This window comes from Antedon mediterranea, chromosome 1 (assembly GCF_964355755.1).
Source record: "Antedon mediterranea chromosome 1, ecAntMedi1.1, whole genome shotgun sequence".
NCBI classification, from domain to species: Eukaryota; Metazoa; Echinodermata; class Crinoidea; order Comatulida; family Antedonidae; genus Antedon; species Antedon mediterranea.
This window is the reverse complement of record NC_092670.1, coordinates 38,438,966-38,461,553: the sequence shown is the minus strand read 5'-3', so window position 1 is coordinate 38,461,553 and position 22,588 is coordinate 38,438,966. Positions and strand designations below refer to the sequence as shown.

At 31.4% G+C, this 22,588-nt stretch overlaps 1 protein-coding gene across 1 annotated transcript; it reads left to right on the top strand.

The window, feature by feature from the left end:
* Positions 1-450: 450 nt before the first annotated feature.
* Positions 451-20,591, top strand: LOC140063543 (dual specificity tyrosine-phosphorylation-regulated kinase 4-like). The gene is made up of 13 exons (XM_072109917.1): positions 451-564; positions 5,402-5,583; positions 8,982-9,055; positions 9,954-10,117; positions 13,060-13,196; positions 14,023-14,163; positions 15,669-15,889; positions 16,259-16,431; positions 17,490-17,550; positions 18,120-18,249; positions 18,801-18,943; positions 19,478-19,659; positions 19,990-20,591. Exons 1-13 carry the CDS (start codon positions 529-531, stop codon positions 20,155-20,157), a joined length of 1,812 nt encoding a protein of 603 aa, XP_071966018.1. The 5' UTR covers positions 451-528; the 3' UTR covers positions 20,158-20,591.
* The last annotated feature ends 1,997 nt before the right edge of the window (positions 20,592-22,588 follow it).

Below are 22,588 nucleotides of genomic sequence, written 5' to 3'. Positions count from 1 at the left end.
TCCACCCCTGATAATGTAGCCTGAATTAAATCTTCCAGGTATACAAGTTTAGTAGTTTACCTGAGTGAACTAATATACAATATGGTATTCATTATTGTCAATAGCAGCTGCTGTATTATGTAGTTTAGATATCTTTATCCTTAATTTTTTAGAAGTATGTCATTTCTTGCACATAAACGACCGTACGGTCAAAAGTTCAAATCTTTGATGTAATTTGAGTGTAATAAAAGTCTATTACGTGTCTAGCCTACCTGGATAAACCGACATAGGCCTTATCCCCTTCAACATACATCCCATTTCAAGACAGTGGTATCGCCCACGAGTTTACTGAGATGTAATGAAACCAATTCCAGATTGAACCCATGATTCAAATGTTAATAAGCAACAGCCTAGATACTGTATCACATTCTTAATTTATGATATGTTATTTTTTACTTTCAGAATCAGAAGGACTCTGTTAATAGGACATTGCCGGGAGAGACTGTCAAGTTTGGTGCTACAAAAACACAACCGCTACAGATAACAAGTATGATGACCACAACGAAACTACCAACAACAACTGAGGTATAACTAGCTAATTAATATAAAAATCAAAAATCAAATCTTATATATAAGATCTTAGGACCTATGCGCAACGCAAGCGAGTTGACCAATGACAAGTTCGAATAATCTATCGCTTGTGATTGGTCAAATCACGTCCTTGCGTTGCATTGCTAGTGGGAACCAAGCTTTACTACAACATCATTATAAAAAGTAATAACTTGTAATCATTTGCTGTTAATAGTTTAAATTGTTTATAAAGAGCAGTAAATTGGATGAACTGCTGGAGCTGATTATAAATCTTGTAGTCCTTGTAAATTTAGAAATAAGCAACAGTCCTTCAGAAGACAAATTAATCATAAAAAACACATTAATCTTGTTTGGGACATGTTTGTTAATCATGTTAATCATGTTTGTTAATCATGTTAATCATGTTTGTTAATCATGTTAATCTTGTTTGTTAATCATGTTAATCTTGTTTGTTAATCATGTTAATCTTGTTTGTTAATCATGTTAATCTTGTTTGTTAATCATGTTAATCATGTTTGTTAATCATGTTAATCATGTTTGTTAATCATGTTAATCATGTTTGTTAATCATGTTAATCTTGTTTGTTAATCATGTTAATCATGTTTGTTAATCATGTTAATCTTGTTTGTTAATCATGTTAATCTTGTTTGTTAATCATGTTAATCTTGTTTGTTAATCATCAACACATAAAACAAACATAGAATCAATGTAGCTAATATTCAGTCTAATAATTTGATATCCAATAATTAGTAATTATTAAAGTGTTCGAAGAGAAGGGGCTATTATTGGTTTATCCAGGTAAGCTATAGCACTCAGAGACTACCAAGACCACTGTTGGTTTGTGTAAATTAGTTATTATTAGAGTCTATTTTGACAGTTCATCTCAACACAAACATTGCTAATAATATAATATGCTTTTTTAACATTTATCATTGGTACTAAATAAATAAATACATAATAAATACTGTACATAATAATATGTGTAATGTCCTATTCTATATCATCATATGTAAACAATAATAAACAACAACACAGATAATAATAATTCAACATTTATTAATATTAGTTTCTATCAATGGTAAAACAATACAATAAACTAGACATGTAACTCGTCACTTTGACGAGTTTGGTTATCCGCCGCGCAAGTGGTGCAACATTAACATTAAGGGGATAGGTTGAGGACAAAAGGAAGTGTTCACGTTGGCATTATGACCTGAACTGAAGAATATGATCTGTTGTTATTGCTGAAATTTATTATTTAAATTCATATATAGTATACACAGTATAATCTGTATCCATATCACATACAGTGTAGAATAGGTGAAATTACGGGACCCGCTATTTATTGCAATTTTTAACATGTTGATGGTTTTAAAATGAAACGCGAAGTTAGCAATTCCGAAAGCAAATTATCTCAGCAACAACGTATTAGCGTGTAGAAGAAATTTGAATACGTTAAATATTGATGCGCGCTCTTTTAAATGTAATGAATTATGACGAAAAAGATGAAAATACGACCTTTTTTATTTAACTGGCCATATGATGACGTCACAACATCCGATTGGCAACATTTTTACATAATTTCGTATCTACAATCCAATAGCTTCCAGAAAAAGTTTTAATCGTGATTATCACATTTTATTCTTATGAGCTATAACAGATTAAAATTTACTGTAAAGATGAAATTGATGCCACACGTGATTTAAATTTTTAGGCATGATGACGTCAAAAAAATTAAAATATTTTTAACTCATGCGAAAGATAGTTAATTGACCTAGACAATATCAAAATCGGGGTGAAAATGGAAAACGGATAAGTGGAGATGCGCTCTATTCAATGTGATGAGCTATGACGAAAGATACAAAAATACTAAATTTTATATTCGCGTGGCCATACGATGACGTCACAATGTCAGGTTAGCCATATTAATACCTGATCCGATATCTACAACTCATCTACTTCCAGAATATGTCATCCACAAAAATTTGACCGTCTAGTTTAGAAATTACGACTGTTTAAAAAAAGGCATATTTTAAACGAATTTTTTAACCTTTTCATAAAAAACGCGCGCAAATTGTCCAATTCGACGTGCTCGTATGACGTATCTTTAAGTCGAAATTGTTTAAAATTTGGTAAAATTACTAGAAAAGGCTGGAAAAACATAAATCACGCGAAAAAAATACGTTTTCAATGCTACGTGCACACCGCACACGTAGAAATGTGCGCACGCGTGGGAATTTTTGACATGCTTAAAACGACATGAAACTCGTAGAAAGTTGATTATAAATTAATTTTGCGCATTTTGAAATTTTAAATGTGCGTGCGTGCGTAACTTTGTGTAAAACACGCAATTTTTTTTCAACAGAAATTTAGCGCATGATATAAATTAAACTTTTGCAAAGTTTCACTTTAAAATGTTATTTGGTTTTCGACATATGTTAAATACGATAAAATCGTTAAATCGCGCGTACGTCACGTTGCGCAATTGTAAACATCATGAAAAGCTTCGCTTGACGACGTTACATAAATGTCAAAATGTTAACATAGTTAACAAAATGTTATGTTTGCGAGTTTTAGAGAAAAGCGTTACACAAAAATCATACAGAAAGAAAGAAGAAGAACTAGACATGAAACTCGTCACTTTGACGAGTTAGTTATCCGCACGACAAACGCCACGTCCACGCCATACGTTGGAATATTGCGCACGGAAAAAGATTATGGCATTATGACCTGAACTGAAGACTATGATATGTTGTTATTGCTGAATTCTATTATTTTGATTCATATATAGTATACACACTGTAATCTGTATACATATCACATACAGTGTAGAATAGGGGAAATTACGGGACCCGCTATTTATTGAAATTTTTAACATGTTGATGGTTTTAAAATGAAACGCGAAGGTAGCAATTTTGGAAGGAAATTATCTCAGCAACAACATATTAACGTGTAGAAGAAATTTGAATGCGTGAAATATTAATGCGCGCTCTTTTAAATGTAATGAACTATGACGCAAAAGATGAAAATACGACTTTTTTTATTTAACTGGCCATATGATGACGTCACCACATCCGATTGGCAAAATTTTCACATGATTTTGTATCTACAATCCAATAGCTTCAAGAAAACGTTTTAATCGTGATTATCACATTTTATTCTTACGAGCTATAACAGATTGAAATTTACTGTAAAGATGAAATTAATGCCACACGTAATTTAAATTTTTAGGCATGATGACGTCATAAAAATTAAAATATTTTTAACTCATGCTAAAGATAGTTGATTGACCTAGACAATATCAAAATCGGGGTGAAAATGGAAAACGGATAAGTGGAGATGCCCTCTATTAAATGTGAGGAATTATGACGAAAGATACAAAAATCCTAAATTTCATATTCGCGTGGCCATACGATGACGTCACAATGTCCGGTTAGCCATATTAATGCATGATCTGATATCTACAACTCATCAACTTCCAGAATATGTAATAAAAATAATTTTTACCGTTTAGTTTAGAAACTACGATTGTTTAAAAAAAGCCTTAATTTTGACGAATTTTTGAAGTTTTTCATCAAAAAAGCGCGCAAATTATCATATTCTACGTGCTCGTATGACGTAATTTGAAGTCGAAATTATTTAAAAGTTGGTAAAATTACTAGAAAAGGCTGAAAAAACATAAATCACTCGAAAAAATGACGTTTTTAACGCTACGTGTGCACCACGCGCGTAAAAATTTGCGCACGTGTGGGAATTTTTGACATGCTGAAAATGACATGAAACGCGTATAAAGTTGATTAGAAATTGATTTTTCGCATCGTAAAATTTTAAAAGCGCGTGCGCGCGTAACTTCGTGTAAAACATGCCATTTTTAGTGCACAAAAAGTTAGCGCACGATATAAATTAGACTTTTGCTAAGTTTCAATTTAAATTGTTATATGGTTTTCGATCTATGTTAAATACGCGAAATTCATAAAAACGCGCGTAAGTCATGTTGCGCAACTCTGACGTCATTCAATTATAGGAAAGCACAACTTCACGTGATTGCCCATATGTTGACAAAGTTATAAAATGTTAACTTTACACGTTTTAGAGATACGCTCTGCACAAAAATGACAGAAAGAAAGAAGAATAATACAGAAAAAAAAAAAAAAAAAAAAGATGATGAAACAGGACAGTTACAAGGAGTTATCCGCCATAGTGCGGATAACTAATAAAAAGTTGATGATGATGATGATGATTTCGTACAATCACAAGAGGTTATCCTGCAACTTCGTTGCGGATAACCAAAAAAGAATGATAATTTATAATGAGAAAATACAAAAAATACCATTAATAGAGGATCTTGCAAGAAGAGAATACTTGTCACGCAAGACACAAACAGTTTGAAGGTCTAGTTTGAGTACAATGATAACAAATTACTTTTAAGATTTTAAGTTATGTTAGGAATGACATACCAGAAGAAAGATCTGCCCCTGGATATCCCACCCCCACCTCCCCTAACTCCACTCCAGTAGTTTAAAACATTTTTATTACGTATTCCATATTGATCCCATTAATCCCATTGATCCCATTAATCCCACCTTCTTAAAAACCTTCCTAAACAAATTCTCTTTCTTAAGCTCTGTCTACACTATCAAACTTTATGTGACAAAAAATGTGATGTGCCTATAATTGACATGATGTCATGTCACTACCATATTTGGGCATATCACTACCATATTTGGGCACATCACACTTTTTTTTTATCAAACTAGTTTCTGTAGACAGAGCTTTATAATATAAATATAGAATTGAAATAAATAATCACTTGATTTCTTCTTTATTTCAGAAACATCACGCTAAAAACTTGCCTGTAACTTCAACGAACACAACGTTTCCACAACTCACTCTTTCACAGAAAAACAGCAATATTGACAGTCTGCCGCACCTGTCTAACGTCCACGGAAACATTGTAACGAGTCAAAAACAAATCAACGAACCTCAGAGAGTAACAAAGCATCATACAAGTTTGTAAGTATTTGTTATTTTATACTGGGTAACCTCTTCAGTCAAAGACTGGCCTCAAAGAGGGCCCAGTTAAGATCAGTGGCTGTGTATGTGTGTACTTAGTATACCAGGGTAACCCCTACTCGTCTTGTAAGATGTAGGTTCTTTAAAGTGCACATGAGCTAGATGTGTACACTAGACATATGGTTTATATAGTAATTATTCGGGAAGACTTGTTCTACCACCAGAACCATGGACCGAGTGAACCTCTCCTCAAACTCTTACCAATGTTATGGCTACGTAATTACAGTTCCACTGTCTTGACCTCTTGGCCACTCACTTGCACCATGCTTTTAATTTGTTTTTTAACATTAACATAAAAGTGTTTTTAGTTTTAATCATCATTGATATCACTTGAGGTCATTATTTTATTGATCTCAATCTAGAGCAACCCTAATAACAGTAAATAACAATATATAATAATCAAAATAAGTAATAATTTGGGAAACATTTCTAGGTTTTGCTTTGTTTACTATAATCAATTTCAATTTACCAGGTCTGTTACCTGGGGAACCACCTTTTGTGAAATTCTGCCTGTGGCTAGGTTAAACATAACTTGTTCATCATTCAAAAGCACTACAATGATACAAAATTAACAACACTTTTCAGTTATCTAGGTAACAGGGGTTTTTTTTTTTCCAGGTTTACCAATAAAAAAATAGTTATTAAAAGAAATATTTTATTGTTAATGATTTCGGTATTTGCTAAATATAGATAAAATCATGGAGTAAAGAATAAGAGGAGACACAACTTGAATAGTTCAGTCAGTTCATCGTGTTTACCGCTTGCTTAAGGCTATGCTTGTAATGAGTATTTAATAGGTGCTAAACACTGCCGTTACGTAACCCAATTAGCAAAGATTACAATGTTTACTGCCCGCGGTCAATTTTGGTGTTAGTACACATGCGTATTAGGACGTCACAATACTCTTGCTAGGCGATGTGTGCGTTCAAGCGTGAAAGGTGTACTATACTGTTTGTAGACCTACTGAACTTGTATTCCGACCCTGTTTATTAATTTTTATAAAAAGCAGCGCTATTCTACTGGATATCTTTTATTAATAAATTAATAATACGAGTTTTATACGGCACCAATAAAGGAATTATATTTATTTCGTTTACTGTGTACTAAATGTTGGTAATTTCTCCAGACAACTTATCATGAATCATGATTCACCAGTGGTGGTGCCAGCGGGGGGCTACGGGGGCTGTATCCCCTCCCTTCTCCCGTCTGGGAAACGCGAGTACTTTTCGTCGGGGAATATAATATACAGTAAAAAAAAATCATTTGCGTTCACTTCGTATAACTTCAGCGCCTAGAAAAACCGCGACGTTCCATTTTTTTTAGTACGTTGGAGCGGAGAGCTATTGCACTTTGCATGCCAGCGATCTAATAAACAATGAATAGGTATACGCACTTGTCTGGCGGTTCCCCTTTGTACGAATTGTTTAACATTGGACCTGCTCCATTGCGGTTTACGTGTGATATCCAGGGACCAGAATGTGTACTGTACTAGTTACTTTCCAGGCGAAGTTTACAGCTGCGTCAGTCGTGATCGACGTACGCAATACAGCAAAAGGGTACGAATAATGTTGGCGATCTATTGTTCGTATGTCCGATTTTTTAATTTTACGATTAACCGCTATGTACCGAACTGTACATAATCCTTTTAAGCAATGGCTTATAATTACAAAAGAGCATAGACTATATTTGTACAGTAATTGAATTTTTAACGAACACATATAATTTGTAGTTGTTGTTACGGGTTGATACTAAACGAATATTCTCGTAGTACCATTTTATACCATATTATATAATAACGACCAACCGAAAACTAAAACTAATTGATTAATTTCTTCTTTGATAAAATATTACTACTATTTCTAACGTTATTGCAATTATTAATATATAAATATAGACCTACATAAAAAAACCTATTATTATTATTGATATTGTTTATTTTTACTATAAGGCGCGCCTATGCCTGAACCTATTAGGCCTACCGGTTACGGTATGCACTAAATATGTCCATCATTATGGGATTAAATATTATCCTTATTTAGGCTATTTATTAAATAATAATATATTACGAACTGAGGCCTACTAATACTATGTAGTAGGCCTATGTGTAGCCACAAATCGTTAAACGATATATAATTTAGTCCTACAATTTCACTGAACTCTAAGTATGTGATCGTAAAAATCATATATTTTATGATATTAATATCATAAATAATTTAATTATACAATATCAGACTAAAATAGAAGAATTTTAGTTTTGCTAAACGGTCATAATATAGACTGAAACATAAATTAAATGTCATATACTGTAATAAAAATAAGAAATTGTGTCGTTGGAATTCTAATATACGTATATTTTTGAATATTCATGAGAACAAATTACATAATTTTTTTCATGCGCGCATTTGCGCGCACTAAAATATGATTTTAAAATAAGTTGGAGTCTTTAATATGCTACAAAATGCACTAGGGTTCGTAAATTAAAAAGTTGCTTAAACGGTCAAATTTCGATTTACCAAATGATACGTCTATGGCTTGATAAAAAATATGATTAATTTGTTAGCTGGTATAAAAACTGCGATATCTCCGTGAAAATTTACTCGATTTTTAAACGGTTTTTTCGAGAAAAAAGCTCAAAGAACAATGAACAACTGCACAAAGGTCATGCTTCACTATGATGTATTAGAAACTACTGCGCAGCCTCTGTTTACTTTTCTTGTCACCGATGTCATGCCTGGCTTCTTCCTTAATTAGGGTGTTACGTAATCAGAGCCAACTCTGCAGCGAGCTGCACGGGTAAACAGGATGTTCTTCAAAGGATCGTTATGGGAAGTTTATTACCCTATGCTTAAGCACTACCGCACAGCGTGATACTAATTGGATTAACTAGATAGCTAGGCCGTGTTGTGCCTCCTCTTATTCTTCATCTTAATTGTATTTATTTTTTTAATTTTAATTTTAATTAGAGAGTGGGTTATAAAAATATGGGATCTTAAATGAAAATGTCTTTATTTAACTAACTTAGAACTAATCGGTTTAAAAAGAACTCAACAATCAGTTGTTGTTTATAAGATGAAAAAAGAGAAATTGAAAAAAACGATAACTAATGATTTCAGTATTTGCCAAATATAGATCAAATGTAATAACTCAGTGTCATTACCTTAATTGTATCTATTTTAAATTAGAGAGTAGGGTAAACAAAAAGATGAATATGTCTTTATTTAATTAACTTAGAAACTTTTCAGTTTAAAAAGTACTCTACAAGAAGTAGTTGTTGAGTACTGTATATCTTTTTGTATTTTTTACAGTAAAATAAATTAATTTAATTAACATTTTTTCAGTGATTTTAAGAAAGATATTAAACAAGAGAAGCCTAAAGCAGATCATTCAAGTGGCTTCCCTTTGTCGCCAAACGGTAAGATTATCATTCTGTTTGCTCATCTTTATCAGAAATCTCTCGTCATCATCATAATCGATCTTCATCCATTTTTTTTAAAACAAACACAGATTCATCATTTTAATTCTTTATATTATTACTATCTTTGTAACCTAATACATTATTACTGTGTCCTTTATTGACTTTAAACCTATATAAGAAATAAGAAACCTCAGCAGCAAAAATTAACCAATTTATACATGTTAGTGGAGCTGTAGCTTGGTGGTTAACATGCTTGCCTTCCAATCCCAAGGTTCGGGGTTCAATCCAGTGCCAGGATTTTTCCTCCACTCCCTAAGCCTCAAATGAGACTTAGTTTTTAAGCGTGATAAATTAGTAAATAGTTTATCCATCCTGTAATTAGGAGTTTGTGCTCACTGTTGGATGTGTATGAAATTTAAAAAAAAAAAAGGAATTTTGTAATTTAGCCCAAATATTCAAAACAGTAAATATTAAATCAACATGCAGTAGTATGTCCAACTTTTCAAAGCTTCATATTTTTTACAGTTAAATGAGTTCATTATCTCAACCTCCTGTCCAATTTGTGCTACCTTACTTACTTATTTATTTCCACCCTTTTCTCCACCCTTTTCTTGTATTTTCTTATATTTTTATGTTTAAAATGTGTATATTTCCACATTGTTGCAAATAATTCCGTCTATTGTATCACCATTTTGTAATAATGGCCTATTTAAAGTCTGATTTTATTAATCCGACTTTATTTAACAACTGCAGTAAACTATAAATTTACTGCAGATTGTACCACCATTTTGTAATTTAATAACACTTTGGTGTTCATCTTGTACAATTTGTATTTTAGGTGTGTAAGATAAACATAAAGTGAATGAAATGATCTGGTTTTTTTTTTCCATTACAGAGTGTTTATCAATGTACAGACAAAAACTGACAGCGTTTGAGCAATCTGAAATGCAGGAGTACAATGAGATATGGTTCTTAGGATTAGAAGCTAAGAAGATAGAGGGTATACAAGGAGCCTCCAACAACAATGGTTATGATGATGAAAACGGTTCCTATGTTAAGGTAGGCATATTTTATGATGATTTTATGATGATGAAAACGGTTCCTATGTTAAAGATGTATTGTCCCTTTGACTAATTCAAAAAAAATAAAAAATAAAAGATTTCGAAAAAAGGTGGGTCATTTTGAAGTATCATAATAGTTATTAACTATCACCAACAATTTTTCGAAAAAAAAAAATTTAACTGAAATACAGACGTTTTTTTGTTTAAAAAATAACTTTGACTTCCAGTCAAAGTTTTCAATCAAAACATATCCCATAATGAAACGCGCTTTTTTGGCTACTCTGTATGTATAATCATAAAACTTCCTCATGATCTGTGTTAAAATACCTTCTTAACCGTGACGAGTTGTAAACAATCCTAATTTAGCATATGCATAATGCGTACTCATGGTTTGAAATCTTTGTTTACTTTCGCTCGTGACGATTTTCCAGATGAAATGTAATCAAACTAATTTACCTGTTAATTACGTAAACTTGTTGTTTTTGCCTCAAATTTTCAACTTTAATATTACTTTGATATGGCCACTTTCAATTTAGAATATTTTGACCTTCATTTTTTTGTGTTTCAAGGGACAATACATCTTTAAGGTAGGCATATTTTATGATGATTTTATGATGATGAAAACGGTTCCTATGTTTAAGGTAGGCATATTTTATGATGACTTTATGATGATGAAATCGGTTCCTATGTTAGGCCTAGTTTGTCATAGGCTATGTTCAGACTTTAAGCTCAATTACACATGTGTAACCTAAATTACTCTTGGGACTAATCAGACGAACTGTTCGGATGACAAAAATATGGAATTATAAAAATTACAGTGCTCATATCTTGGGGAGAGGGGAGCTACGGCCCTGAGTGTCCAAGTGGTGGGTGGGATAATGGTTACTTAAGTCCGTAAATAAAAATCCTCATTAATGTATTCAATGTTTTGTGAAGATTTATCAATAACAGACACATTTTGTAAACGGATTGAACCATTCCAGGGGAGATTTTGTTATGTTTAATTTGATTGTCAATACATGCAGATGGTAATGGATAAAAAAAATATTCAAAATGAATGATTATTTTAAAGTCACCTGCAAAAAAATAATGACAATTCTATTGAGAGATAATAATGAAAAGAAACAGGAAAAACATTAAATATTTCCTTTTCATCTTTGTCAACATCCTACCATGACCTTTTGATGTATTACCTTACTGCAGTAAACTATAAATATACTGCAGAAAATTGTTTCCATAAAGATGTATTGTCCCCCAAAAACATGAAAATGAAGATTAATAAAAAAAAGACTTTTAATAGGCTATTTTGCAGTTTTAATCAAGTTGTTCATTTTTGTTGAAAAAAAAAATTTTTACTTATAAAAATACAAAAACGAAACGATTAATCTTAACCAAAAACTATTGAAACAGACAATTTAACTAATTTATTTTTTGCTTTAAATTAAATTTTTTTCAGGTAATTAATTTTTTTTTCTCGATCCAGTTTTTGGTCAAAGTGAATAATTATTTAATGCATGACATTAAAATGGCATATAGAACTAAAAATGTGAAAGAAAAAAATTTTTGTGGGGACAATATATCTTTAAACCGTATGTTACTTTTATTTATTTTATATTAGTTAGCAGTAGCTCTTTGAGAGTCATATGAAATGCAATCGCAGGCCGCATTTGGCCTGAGTACTGTCTGTCTGTCTGAGAACCCCTGTGATATATATTGTACATATCAAACAGTATACAAAGCACGCTCGTTGAGCTTGTGCACTCTTTGTGTTCATAATTAATGTACCATGTCCCGCATACCTGGCTCAGCCTATATATTGTGCCAGTTCTGCGGTACATTTCATTTCGAAACCTGAGCTGCACTGACGAGATCTAATAAGATCGAAACAGTACTCTCTGCAGATTGGAATATACATATCAGACAGAATTTAGTTTGTCCATCGTCTACAATTCAGAAACAACAGCTCACTAATTTATCAAATACTGAAACAGCAAGAGAAATTAAGCAACCAAAGTCTGTTTCAAATTCCGCAATCTCCTAGCAACAAGGGATCCAAACAGATAGGAAAAAAACATAATGATAAATATCAATATTCTATGTATTAGATACCGAGAGATAATTATTATATTAGATAGCAATAGTATAATAAATTTAACATAATCCAAAGGCCTTGGTTCCAAAACTCAGATTATAGAGATAATTATTATATTAGATAGCAATAGTATAATAAATTTAACATAATCCAAAGGCCTTGGTTCCAAAACTCAGATTATAGAATTTCTTCTATAGTACTTACCAAGACATCTGCTGATATGTTAAATTTATATCTATTTATAGACTTTCATTTATTATTATATATTCAATTTGATTGTATTTATATCTTTTAATATCTACTTACAGTAATACAACACATGACATGTACCTGGGGCTCTTGAATATTGTCTTACCTAAAAATAATTTTAATATATTTTCTGGACAACTATGAGAAGTTCTTAAAAACATTTTTGATTATACTTATTTTTTCTTTTGATTGTTTTGTATCACTATGGTAATATGTATAATCAAATAAATTTCCCCTAGATATGAAACAAAATACAAATACGGTAATATCGAGATGTGATAAAATACAGTAAAAATGTTAACAAAATTCTTGTTAAATTGTAGATCATGAAAGTCAATGAATTCTACTACAAATAGAAATGTGTTATAACATTGTGTGTATGCATGTTGCGAGGCGTTTAATTGCGGAAAAAAAATAAACGGTGGTGTGTATTCCAAACGATGTTCTATGGGGGAGTTTATTTGAAAGGGGCGTTTATTCGAAGGAGGCGTTTATTCAGAGGAGGCATTTATTCAGAGTGGGCCATTTATTGGAATAAATATGGTAAATAAACTTTCTATGTGTCTGTAAATTATATATTATAAATTATATTTCTATAGGTTTTACATGACCATCTTGTGTATAGATATGAAGTTTTGGAGGTGATCGGTAAAGGGTCATTCGGTCAGGTAGTGAAAGCTTTAGACCACAAGACTGGTCAAATATTAGCAATTAAGATTATACGCAATAAGAAAAGGTTGGTATCATTTTTTTTCTTTATTTAACCTTAAATATTTTATTTCTTTAAAAAAAATTTAAATCTGGTGGTCATGACTTACGGTAAAGTTTGTGTCCAAACTTATTTTAGCCTTCTTCTGCTTCTATTTTCAATGTTATGTGTGTGCAGAAAAACAAACAAACAATAATCTTCTTCATCTTCAACTACCTATTCTCTATCAAATGTGACTTTCCGATAAATATAAAGATACACTATGGGACTAACCTGATCTGGGTCAGTTACCTATATATTAGAATTTAAGCCTAAGAAAAAGAAATCTAAAAGGCAATATCGCTCGAGTAAATACGAAGGGAAAGCTGACGAAAGAAAGAAACCTCAAAGAAACCTCAATTAATCCTAATTAATATCCAACACAAATTTGAAACCATAATCAAACAAAACTCAAATTACCTGGCCTAATTTCAAATAATAATTACTTATTGATTTCTAATAACGTATTAAACAAACTTGCTTACAACATATAGCAGTAACTAATAACACTTTTCCCACGCAGCCTGTCAAGCAATATTTAAACTTGTTTACTCATTTCAATGTAATAATCAAAGCAAACTTATATATATAAAGCTCTGTCTACACTATCAAACTAGTTTGACAAAAAAAGCATGATGTGCCCAAATATGGTAGTGATATGCCCAAATATGGTATTGATATGACATCATCATATCCATATATGGGCACATCACATTTTTTTTGTCATGTTGATAGGGTAGACAGAGCTTGAATATTGTACTAGCCAGGAGACAATAGATTAATTAAAGTATGATATTTATATTAATTTCAACAGGTTTCACCACCAAGCATTAATTGAAGTAAAAATTCTTGATGCGCTGAGGAGGAAAGATAAAGACAGCTCACATAATGTGATCCACATGTCTGAATACTTCTACTTTAGGAACCACCTGTGTATAACCTTTGAACTCTTAGGGTGAGTAAAATGATATTATTTTTCTTTAATCTCCGGGTAAATCAAACAACAGTTATTAAAAATGATTACACGCTTGAGTGGCTTTCCAAACTCAAAGTACTACAGTACATTTAAAAAACATCCCATGAAAAATATATAGATGGACTGTAATTACAAGTACAACAATTAAAAATTCAATATGGTTTATTATTAATATTCAATTCATGTGGTATAGTATATATTTATGATCATTTTCATTTGGGAAGGGGTATGAGATGCAGTGACGGATCCAGGATTTTGAAATAAGGGGGCACCCAGTGCCTAAAAATGGTGAAATGAAGGGCTGAGCTTAATTTGGTGTCCTATCTTTTGCATTACACTTACAATTTGCAAAATGTGGGGAAGGGGGGGGGGGCAGCTGGGCTGTGATGGTAACTGTAATTTTGACAATATTTACATGGGCACACAGGTGTCACACAGGTGCAAGAATAGTTAATGACATGCATACTCTTGTATGAATGATCTAATTTTCTATGAAAACCTTTATACATGTCACTATTCCCACGATTGCGCATACTAGGTTATTACTACAGTACTACTATATTATTATTTGATTATGCAATAGGAATCGGCCGATGTGATTGTCATGTTGTTGCAATTAGTTCATTTTTGACAGCTGATCTTTGCTGGTTGCACCTGCTTCAAATACGAAATCAAAGTTTACGATGGCAAAAAAAAAACCAAATTGATAAGAATTACACATTTTCAAAAATGGTTATACATAAATTGAATCTCTTTGATTTTCAATGTAATTAAGTCATTTACATATGTTATTTGAAAGTGAATTGAATTCTATTTTGACTTTTTAATATAATTAAATCATTTACATACGTTAGTTGATGGATTAAGTCAATTGAATTCTATTTCGATGTTTTTATGACATAATTAAATTATTTTACATACGTTTTTGCGTTGATGGGTTTATCATCATTGATATTTCCTTGTAGGAAATATCATGTGACATTTTTAGTGCTGTTACCAAGGAAACATGATGCTCTCCAAATGTTACATCAGAGATAATTTGGTTTGCTTTGATGTGAATTGATTTTTTAAGTCAGGTTTTGTCATTCATCTTCACATAATCTAATCTATCACAATTAATATGATTTGTAAATTAAAATAAATTTTTCGTTCTTTGATTTTTCAAGTACAAACGTTGTTATGATCGGTTAAACCGTATTTGGAATAATGTATCATAAATGTTCAGTTAATGATTTGTAATAGAATAATAGCTGTTTTTCATTTAAATGGTATTGGGAGATTTGACTGTATATTTTATAATTTTAAGCATCTAATTAAATTTACTTGATTTACTTGATGTTGAGACTTATAAAGCCGAAGCTTGTGTGTCCCTCGACGTGTTTCTATATATTATCTTGTCTACTATAGGGGGCAAACTTGCAGAAAGAAGTAGACAAGTGTTTTTCCAGCCTTAATTAATTAATTAATTGCGTTTCTTTTTACAGAATGAATCTTTATGAATTAATTAAAAAGAACAATTTCCAAGGATTTAGTGTGGCATTGATCCGACGATTCGCAACAGCGTTACTACAATGTCTCAAAATGCTGCAACGAGAACACATCATTCATTGCGATCTGAAGCCAGAAAACATACTGTTACGACAGAAGGGTCAGAGTTCAATTAAGGTCATTGACTTTGGATCAAGTTGTTATGAGCATCAGAGAGGTTTGAACACATTAATTTATTATTTTCTACACTATCAAACTCTATGTGACATTAACAAAATGTGATGTGCTCATATATGGACACGATGATGTCATATCACCATATTTAGGCACATCACACTTTTTTTTGTCAAACTAGTTTGATAGTGTTCACAGAGCTTTATGCAATATAAAGTGAATTAAAACAAATATGTAGTGATCATTTGTGAACAAACTTTATAATAATATTGCCATTGGCAGGAAAATGTAACCCAAAAGTTTTCCCATGATTTCAAACCCCAATAGCATTCCAATTTATCATGATTTATATCAACTAATATCAAAGAAAATATTGTTAATTTTGATTTATAAAAATATAATCCTGTTACAGTTTACACATACATCCAGTCAAGATTTTATCGATCTCCTGAGGTGATACTGGGTTTAACTTACGGCTTACCTATTGATATGTGGAGTCTAGGCTGCATTTTGTCTGAACTCTATACGGGTTACCCGCTCTTTCCTGGAGAAAATGAGGTTGAGCAGCTAGCCTGCATCATGGAGGTACGTTTGTGTTGACTCACTTTTCAGTATATTTTCTCTATAATTTCAATTACTCTTTGTCTTTATCTTTATTATGTTTGTTAATGTTATTTCCAATTACTGTACCACTTTGAAAATCAATGCACTATAGTACTGAAAGTGCCTGTAGAATAAAGAATAAATAAATAAATATCTAGTGTTTTAACATTTAGCGCATTATTATTATTTAAAGATGTTTTGTCCCCAAAAAACATGAGAATAGAAGAATATTAAAAAAAGACTTTGAATAGACATTTCGCAATTTATATAAAATAAATCACTCTGTAGAAAAAAAAAATTTTTTCACTTTATAAAAAGACAAAACAAATGGTTAAATTCAACCAAGAATCCATCGACTTCCAGTCAATTTCAATAATATTTTTTTCAAAAAGAAATAAAAAATTTTGTTTGTGTTATTTAATCATCACCCTACAATGACCATACGTCACCATAACAGGGTTGAAGACATAAAATATGATGCAATATACTTGCAAAAATCTACCAATAATAAGACAACATTAGTTAATTTAGACAAAACCTTGTAACGGAAACATGCAAGCGAATTTATAATTATATTATTATTATATAATTATTAAAAAAAAGAATTAATATTGTGCCTTCTTGGAAGCTGTGCATTAAGCATTATTTCTACTTTACTGTATTTGATTTTGCAATAAGAGAGTCATTATCCCTCATTGTAGTCATTTAGACCTTTATAATTAAATGAATTACAGTAAAGATAGGAATAAAAGAATAGGCTTGGCAAACATTCAGGCAAACGTCTGACATCCAATTGATTTCAATGATTGAGTGCTCACAACCCAGTTAAAAGCATGATGGGATACACACCTGAATGTTTCCTTGATTGGTTGGTTTTCAACTGATTCGCTTTTGAAAATCAACCTGTAGTTTGCATTGCCTGTGCTACGCTCTGCATCCAAAATTGCAACGCTGCCTTTTTTATGGCCTAGCTTCCTAGCCTAGCCTTTACTATGATGGTGGACTTTTTTTAAATTTAATTAGTTGTTTAATATTTACAGATACTTGGCCTGCCACCAAATCACCTCACAGCCGAAGCACATAGAAAAAGACTATTCTTTGGTAAGGTTTTAATTTAAATTAAATGTCATACACATACATTAAGATTGACACATCCTGCTATGAGTGTGTTTTCTGTGGTGTAGAATTTCATCAATCTCCTCCTATCGTTTGTACGTTTATAGCGTGTACGTCTTATTCTACATAATTATTAACTTCCGCTTATACCTAAAGGCGTGAGGATATTGGTAATTTAATTAACCGCAATGTTGTTTAACATTACAACACGTGTTCACAAGGCACATCCCTCAGGGCATTCACCTGAATCAATGTTTCATAAATTTATTTTGTAACAATTATTTATAATAATTTGACATGTTAAAGTGGAACCCTGGGTTGAAATGTCAAACGTATAATATGTGAGAACCTCCTAAATTAAGATGTAGTTACAAATAGCATTATCCAATGTGTTATATGTATCCCATATACTTTGATTACTTCTTTGTTGCCTTCTTATTCATTTTGCCTATCTTTCAGTCAAAGGTTGCAAAGGGTTGTCATCAATGTTTGTTTTTGCACTATTTTATTTTTTTCAATATTAATAAAATTTTATTTTTTAACTTCTTTTTTAGATTCCAAGGGAAATCCGAGATGCTTAACAAACAGTAAAGGAAAGAAACGTCGACCAAACTCTAAAGACTTAAGTTATGCAATTAAGACGACAGATGCAAACTTCTTAGATTTTATACAAAGATGCCTAGAGTAAGATCAATTTTAATACACTGTCAACTATGTTCAAACACCCAACAAATTCCCCAAAACTATCTAAACATATATTAGTATTTTAAATTATTAATACTATACAAGTGTATATTATAGAAAAAATATTCAAAATATGAGCAATGGCAATGTTAAAACTCTGTCTACACTATTAAACTGTATGTGACAAAAAAAATGTGATGTGCTCATATATGGACATATCACTACCATGTTGGGGTACATCGCTACCATATTTGGGTACATCACACTCTTTTTGTAAAACTAGTTTGATAGTGTCGACAGAGCTTTACAATTTGACTTGTGGTAAGGCTTTTGATACCAGTGCTTGTACCCCCTTGGTGCTATCATCCTTCAGATGGGATGTTGGTTCGCTAACACCCAACAAACTCTCTTAAGCTCTACAGTTAAATCTACACTATCAAACTAGTTTGTGTGAAAGTGTGATGTGCCCAAATATGGTAGTGATGTGCCCAAATATGGTACGCCCATAAAATCTTCATTTCTCAATGAAATAAATTCAACGATTTTTATAGGTGGGATCCAGACAAGCGAATGACGCCAGACGAAGCCATGAGGCACGAGTGGATACAAGAAGGACGGATACACCGCAAAGCCGCAAAACCAACTTCTCAACCCATCTCAAAAGCAACTTCAGGCTCCAACCTAATATCACTTCGTAAGTAATATTGTGGTATATTCTGTATAGTGTATTACATTTATTTATTAATTACATTAAGATATAAAATAAATAAACAATACAAACACCAGGAATAACAAAAAATATTTCTTACAAAAAACGCTGCTCGCTTATTGAAAAATATTTTTTATTTTAAATGTTTTTGAATGTGTCATCATTTTATTGTCACATAATAGTTATTTTACCTGAAAAAATGTAATTTAAAGCAACAAATACTTAAATTGTCTGTCAGACAATGGTTTTTGTGAGTTTCTTTTCTCTTTTTATATGTGAATAAAACCTATGAGAAGTCACAGATTAATTTCAGCTAATTTTTTTTTCTATTTAAAAAATGGAAACTATCTATTGATACTTGTGGTAAATACGATTATTATATTTTTAATGTGATTTTGACAACTTATGATTTTATTGATGATCTATACTAGATGAATCTGAGTACTTTTATTTTTAATATTTATAAATATTAGTTTTGACATTTTTTTTTACTATTAAATTTGTTTTTTTCCTTTCTAGCTAAAGCAAAAACTGAGGTTGACATAAAATCAAAGCATAAAAACGCCACCGAAAAGCACACTGCTAAACACAGTGCTAAGCATAGTGCTAAGCATAGTGCTAAGCATAGCGCCGCCAAGATTAGAGAAAAAACCATGGTGAATGGAACCATTGCAGAAGCACCTGATAAACCAGTCAATAAGGTAACGTAATACATCTTAAACTCTGTCTACACTATCTAACTGTGTGATGTGCCCAAATATGGTAGTGATATGCCCAAATATGGTAGTGATATGACATCATTATGTTCATATATCACACATCACAGTTTTTTGTCACATAAACTTTGCGATTAATAGTGAATATGTTCATACTCAAAACAGTATCGCAAAAGTATTCATTAGTCAAAGTCAAATCATATAATAATATAATAATTATATTGCTATTTTTTTGTTTATTTATTTTTTTATTTCTATGCATTTATTTTTAAATTAATTGCATTTGTTTAAACCTCAGTGTTATATTTTTTTTAGGTAAAACCAATGTTACTAGATGAAAATATGAACAGTTTTCCGAGTGTTACTGCCAAGGGTAACAACAAGCAATTGTTAACAACAACCAACAAACAAACGGACAAACCTGAAGCGGAACACACAGACAAAACTGAAGAGGGCGCTAGTATATATTTACCACCAATTTAGAAATGTAGTAATATCAGTATGACAACATTATTTACTAAGAGATAGTAATTATAAATAAAAGTATGGTTCATATATTTTAACATGATGATAGCGAGTCTGTTATGGTCGAAGAGCCATTGTTAATAGAGGGACTCTTTTGAGCTGTGAGTACATTCATAAAGATATGGTACATTGGATGGTTGACTCTCTAGTCAATTATATTGACTCTATACCAAGCAATACAGTAGTATAATATTACTAAAAATGCTATTACAGTATTATTATTATTTAATATTTCAAGCATTGATAGAATTCAGATTTTAAACGATAAATTAACACTAATATGTCCAATAATAAACAAATATTAAACATGGCACTAATTCAAAGGGAATATACCAAGTGACAAAGATTTTAATTGGTAGGTTTAGATAATATGAAACATAAATTAAAGCGGAGAGAAAAATTACATTGAAAAATCACATATTTTTACTTTTCCCTAAATAAATGAATTATTTAATTATGATGATATTTTATATTTATGATTTACTTTAATTTTAATTAGAAAATCTGATTTATAATTTTTATTTAAATAACTGTTAAATACTGAATACTGAATACTGAAATGCTTTATTTGTCCATCATCATCATAAAATAACAACAGAAATTCTTCTTGACGATTGACAATTATTAGTAAAATAATAAATAGATATACAATAAAATATATTATGTACACACACATAATTGCACAAAAAATGAAACACTGTGTAAAAATGTTAAATGTCGTAAGTTAAAATTAATTTTAAGTAATATGCAAATTAAATGATAACAAGTTATATTCCGTCCAAATTAAGACACCACATGTTAGTGTGATCTTCATACTGTAGTTACAACATTCCACAGGTTTTATAGAATGATGATGTAGTGTGCATTTAAATGATATGTAAATAATGTATATAGATATATATGTACATAATGATTATTTCTATACTAATAATATTTTAGAAGGAAAAATATTTTAGGAAAGTGTATTTTATAAATTATTTGTTGAGAGAATGTATAGGTTATTTAAGTACTGTTTTCAAACTGTAAAGCCCAAATATGGTAGTGATATGCCCAAATATGGTAGTGATATGCCCAAATATGGTAGTGATATGCCCAAATATGGTAGTGATATGCCCAAATATAGTAGTGATATGCCCAAATATGGTAGTGATATGCCCAAATATAGTAGTGATATGCCCAAATATAGTAGTGATATGCCCAAATATAGTAGTGATATGCCCAAATATGGTAGTGATATGCCCAAATATAGTAGTGATATGCCCAAATATAGTAGTGATGTGACATCATCATGTCCATATATGGGCACATTAGATTTTTTGTCACATAAAGATTGATAGTGTAGACATAGCTTAAAGTTGACAATACTATTCTCTGTTGTCTCAAACTTACTACCCTTGGCTTTACATGAAGTACATGAAATACAGTAGATTTATTATTATTATTATTATTATTATTATTATTAATATTATTATTATTATTATTATTATTATTATTATTCAAAACTCAACACAGTAGGCCTATCCCCTGAATGAGTCAGCCGTAGTGTTTCATAGAAAGTGTCTTCTTAATAATAGGGTGTCCCAAAGCAGTACATTTTCATATTGTGATGATTTTGACAACAGCTTTTTTATGTTGTTTTCTGAGAAGCTTGGTTCTCGACAATAACACAATGATGTACATGTGAGATGATTTGTTTATTGGTACATTTGGGATGATCTGTTCCTTGTGATTGGTCAATTTTATGTAGCCTATATCCATGTTTTGCATCCTAGTAATTTGACCAATCACACGCAGCATTTGGGATGATCTGTTCCTTGTGATTGGTCAATATTACATAGCCTATATCCATGTTTTGCATCCTAGTAATTTGACCAATCACACGCAGCATTTGGGATGATCTGTTCCTTGTGATTGGTCAATATTACATAGCCTATATCCATGTTTTGCATCCTAGTAATTTGACCAATCACACGCAGCATTTAGGATGATCTGTTCCTTGTGATTGGTCAATATTACATAGCATATATCCATGTTTTGCATCCTAGTAATTTGACCAATCACACGCAGCATTTGGGATGATCTGTTCCTTGTGATTGGTCAATATTACATAGCATATATCCATGTTTTGCATCCTAGTAATTTGACCAATCACACCCAGCATTTGGGATGATCTGTTCCTTGTGATTGGTCAATATTACATAGCATATATCCATGTTTCGCATCATAGTAATTTGACCAATCACATGCAGCATTTGGGATGATCTCTTGTGATTGGTCAATATTACATAGCATATATCCATGTTTCGCATCATAGTAATTTGACCAATCACATGCAGCATTTGGGATGATCTGTTCCTTGTGATTGGTCAATATTACATAGCATATATCC

Excerpts from the sequence above, each read along its gene's own strand:
- LOC140063543 (XM_072109917.1), top strand. The coding sequence starts at position 529 with ATGATGACCACAACGAAACTACCAACAACAACTGAG. Across the intron at positions 565-5,401 it reads AACTACCAACAACAACTGAG|AAACATCACGCTAAAAACTT; the intron begins GTATAACTAGCT and ends TCTTTATTTCAG. Across the intron at positions 17,551-18,119 it reads TAGAAAAAGACTATTCTTTG|ATTCCAAGGGAAATCCGAGA; the intron begins GTAAGGTTTTAA and ends CTTCTTTTTTAG.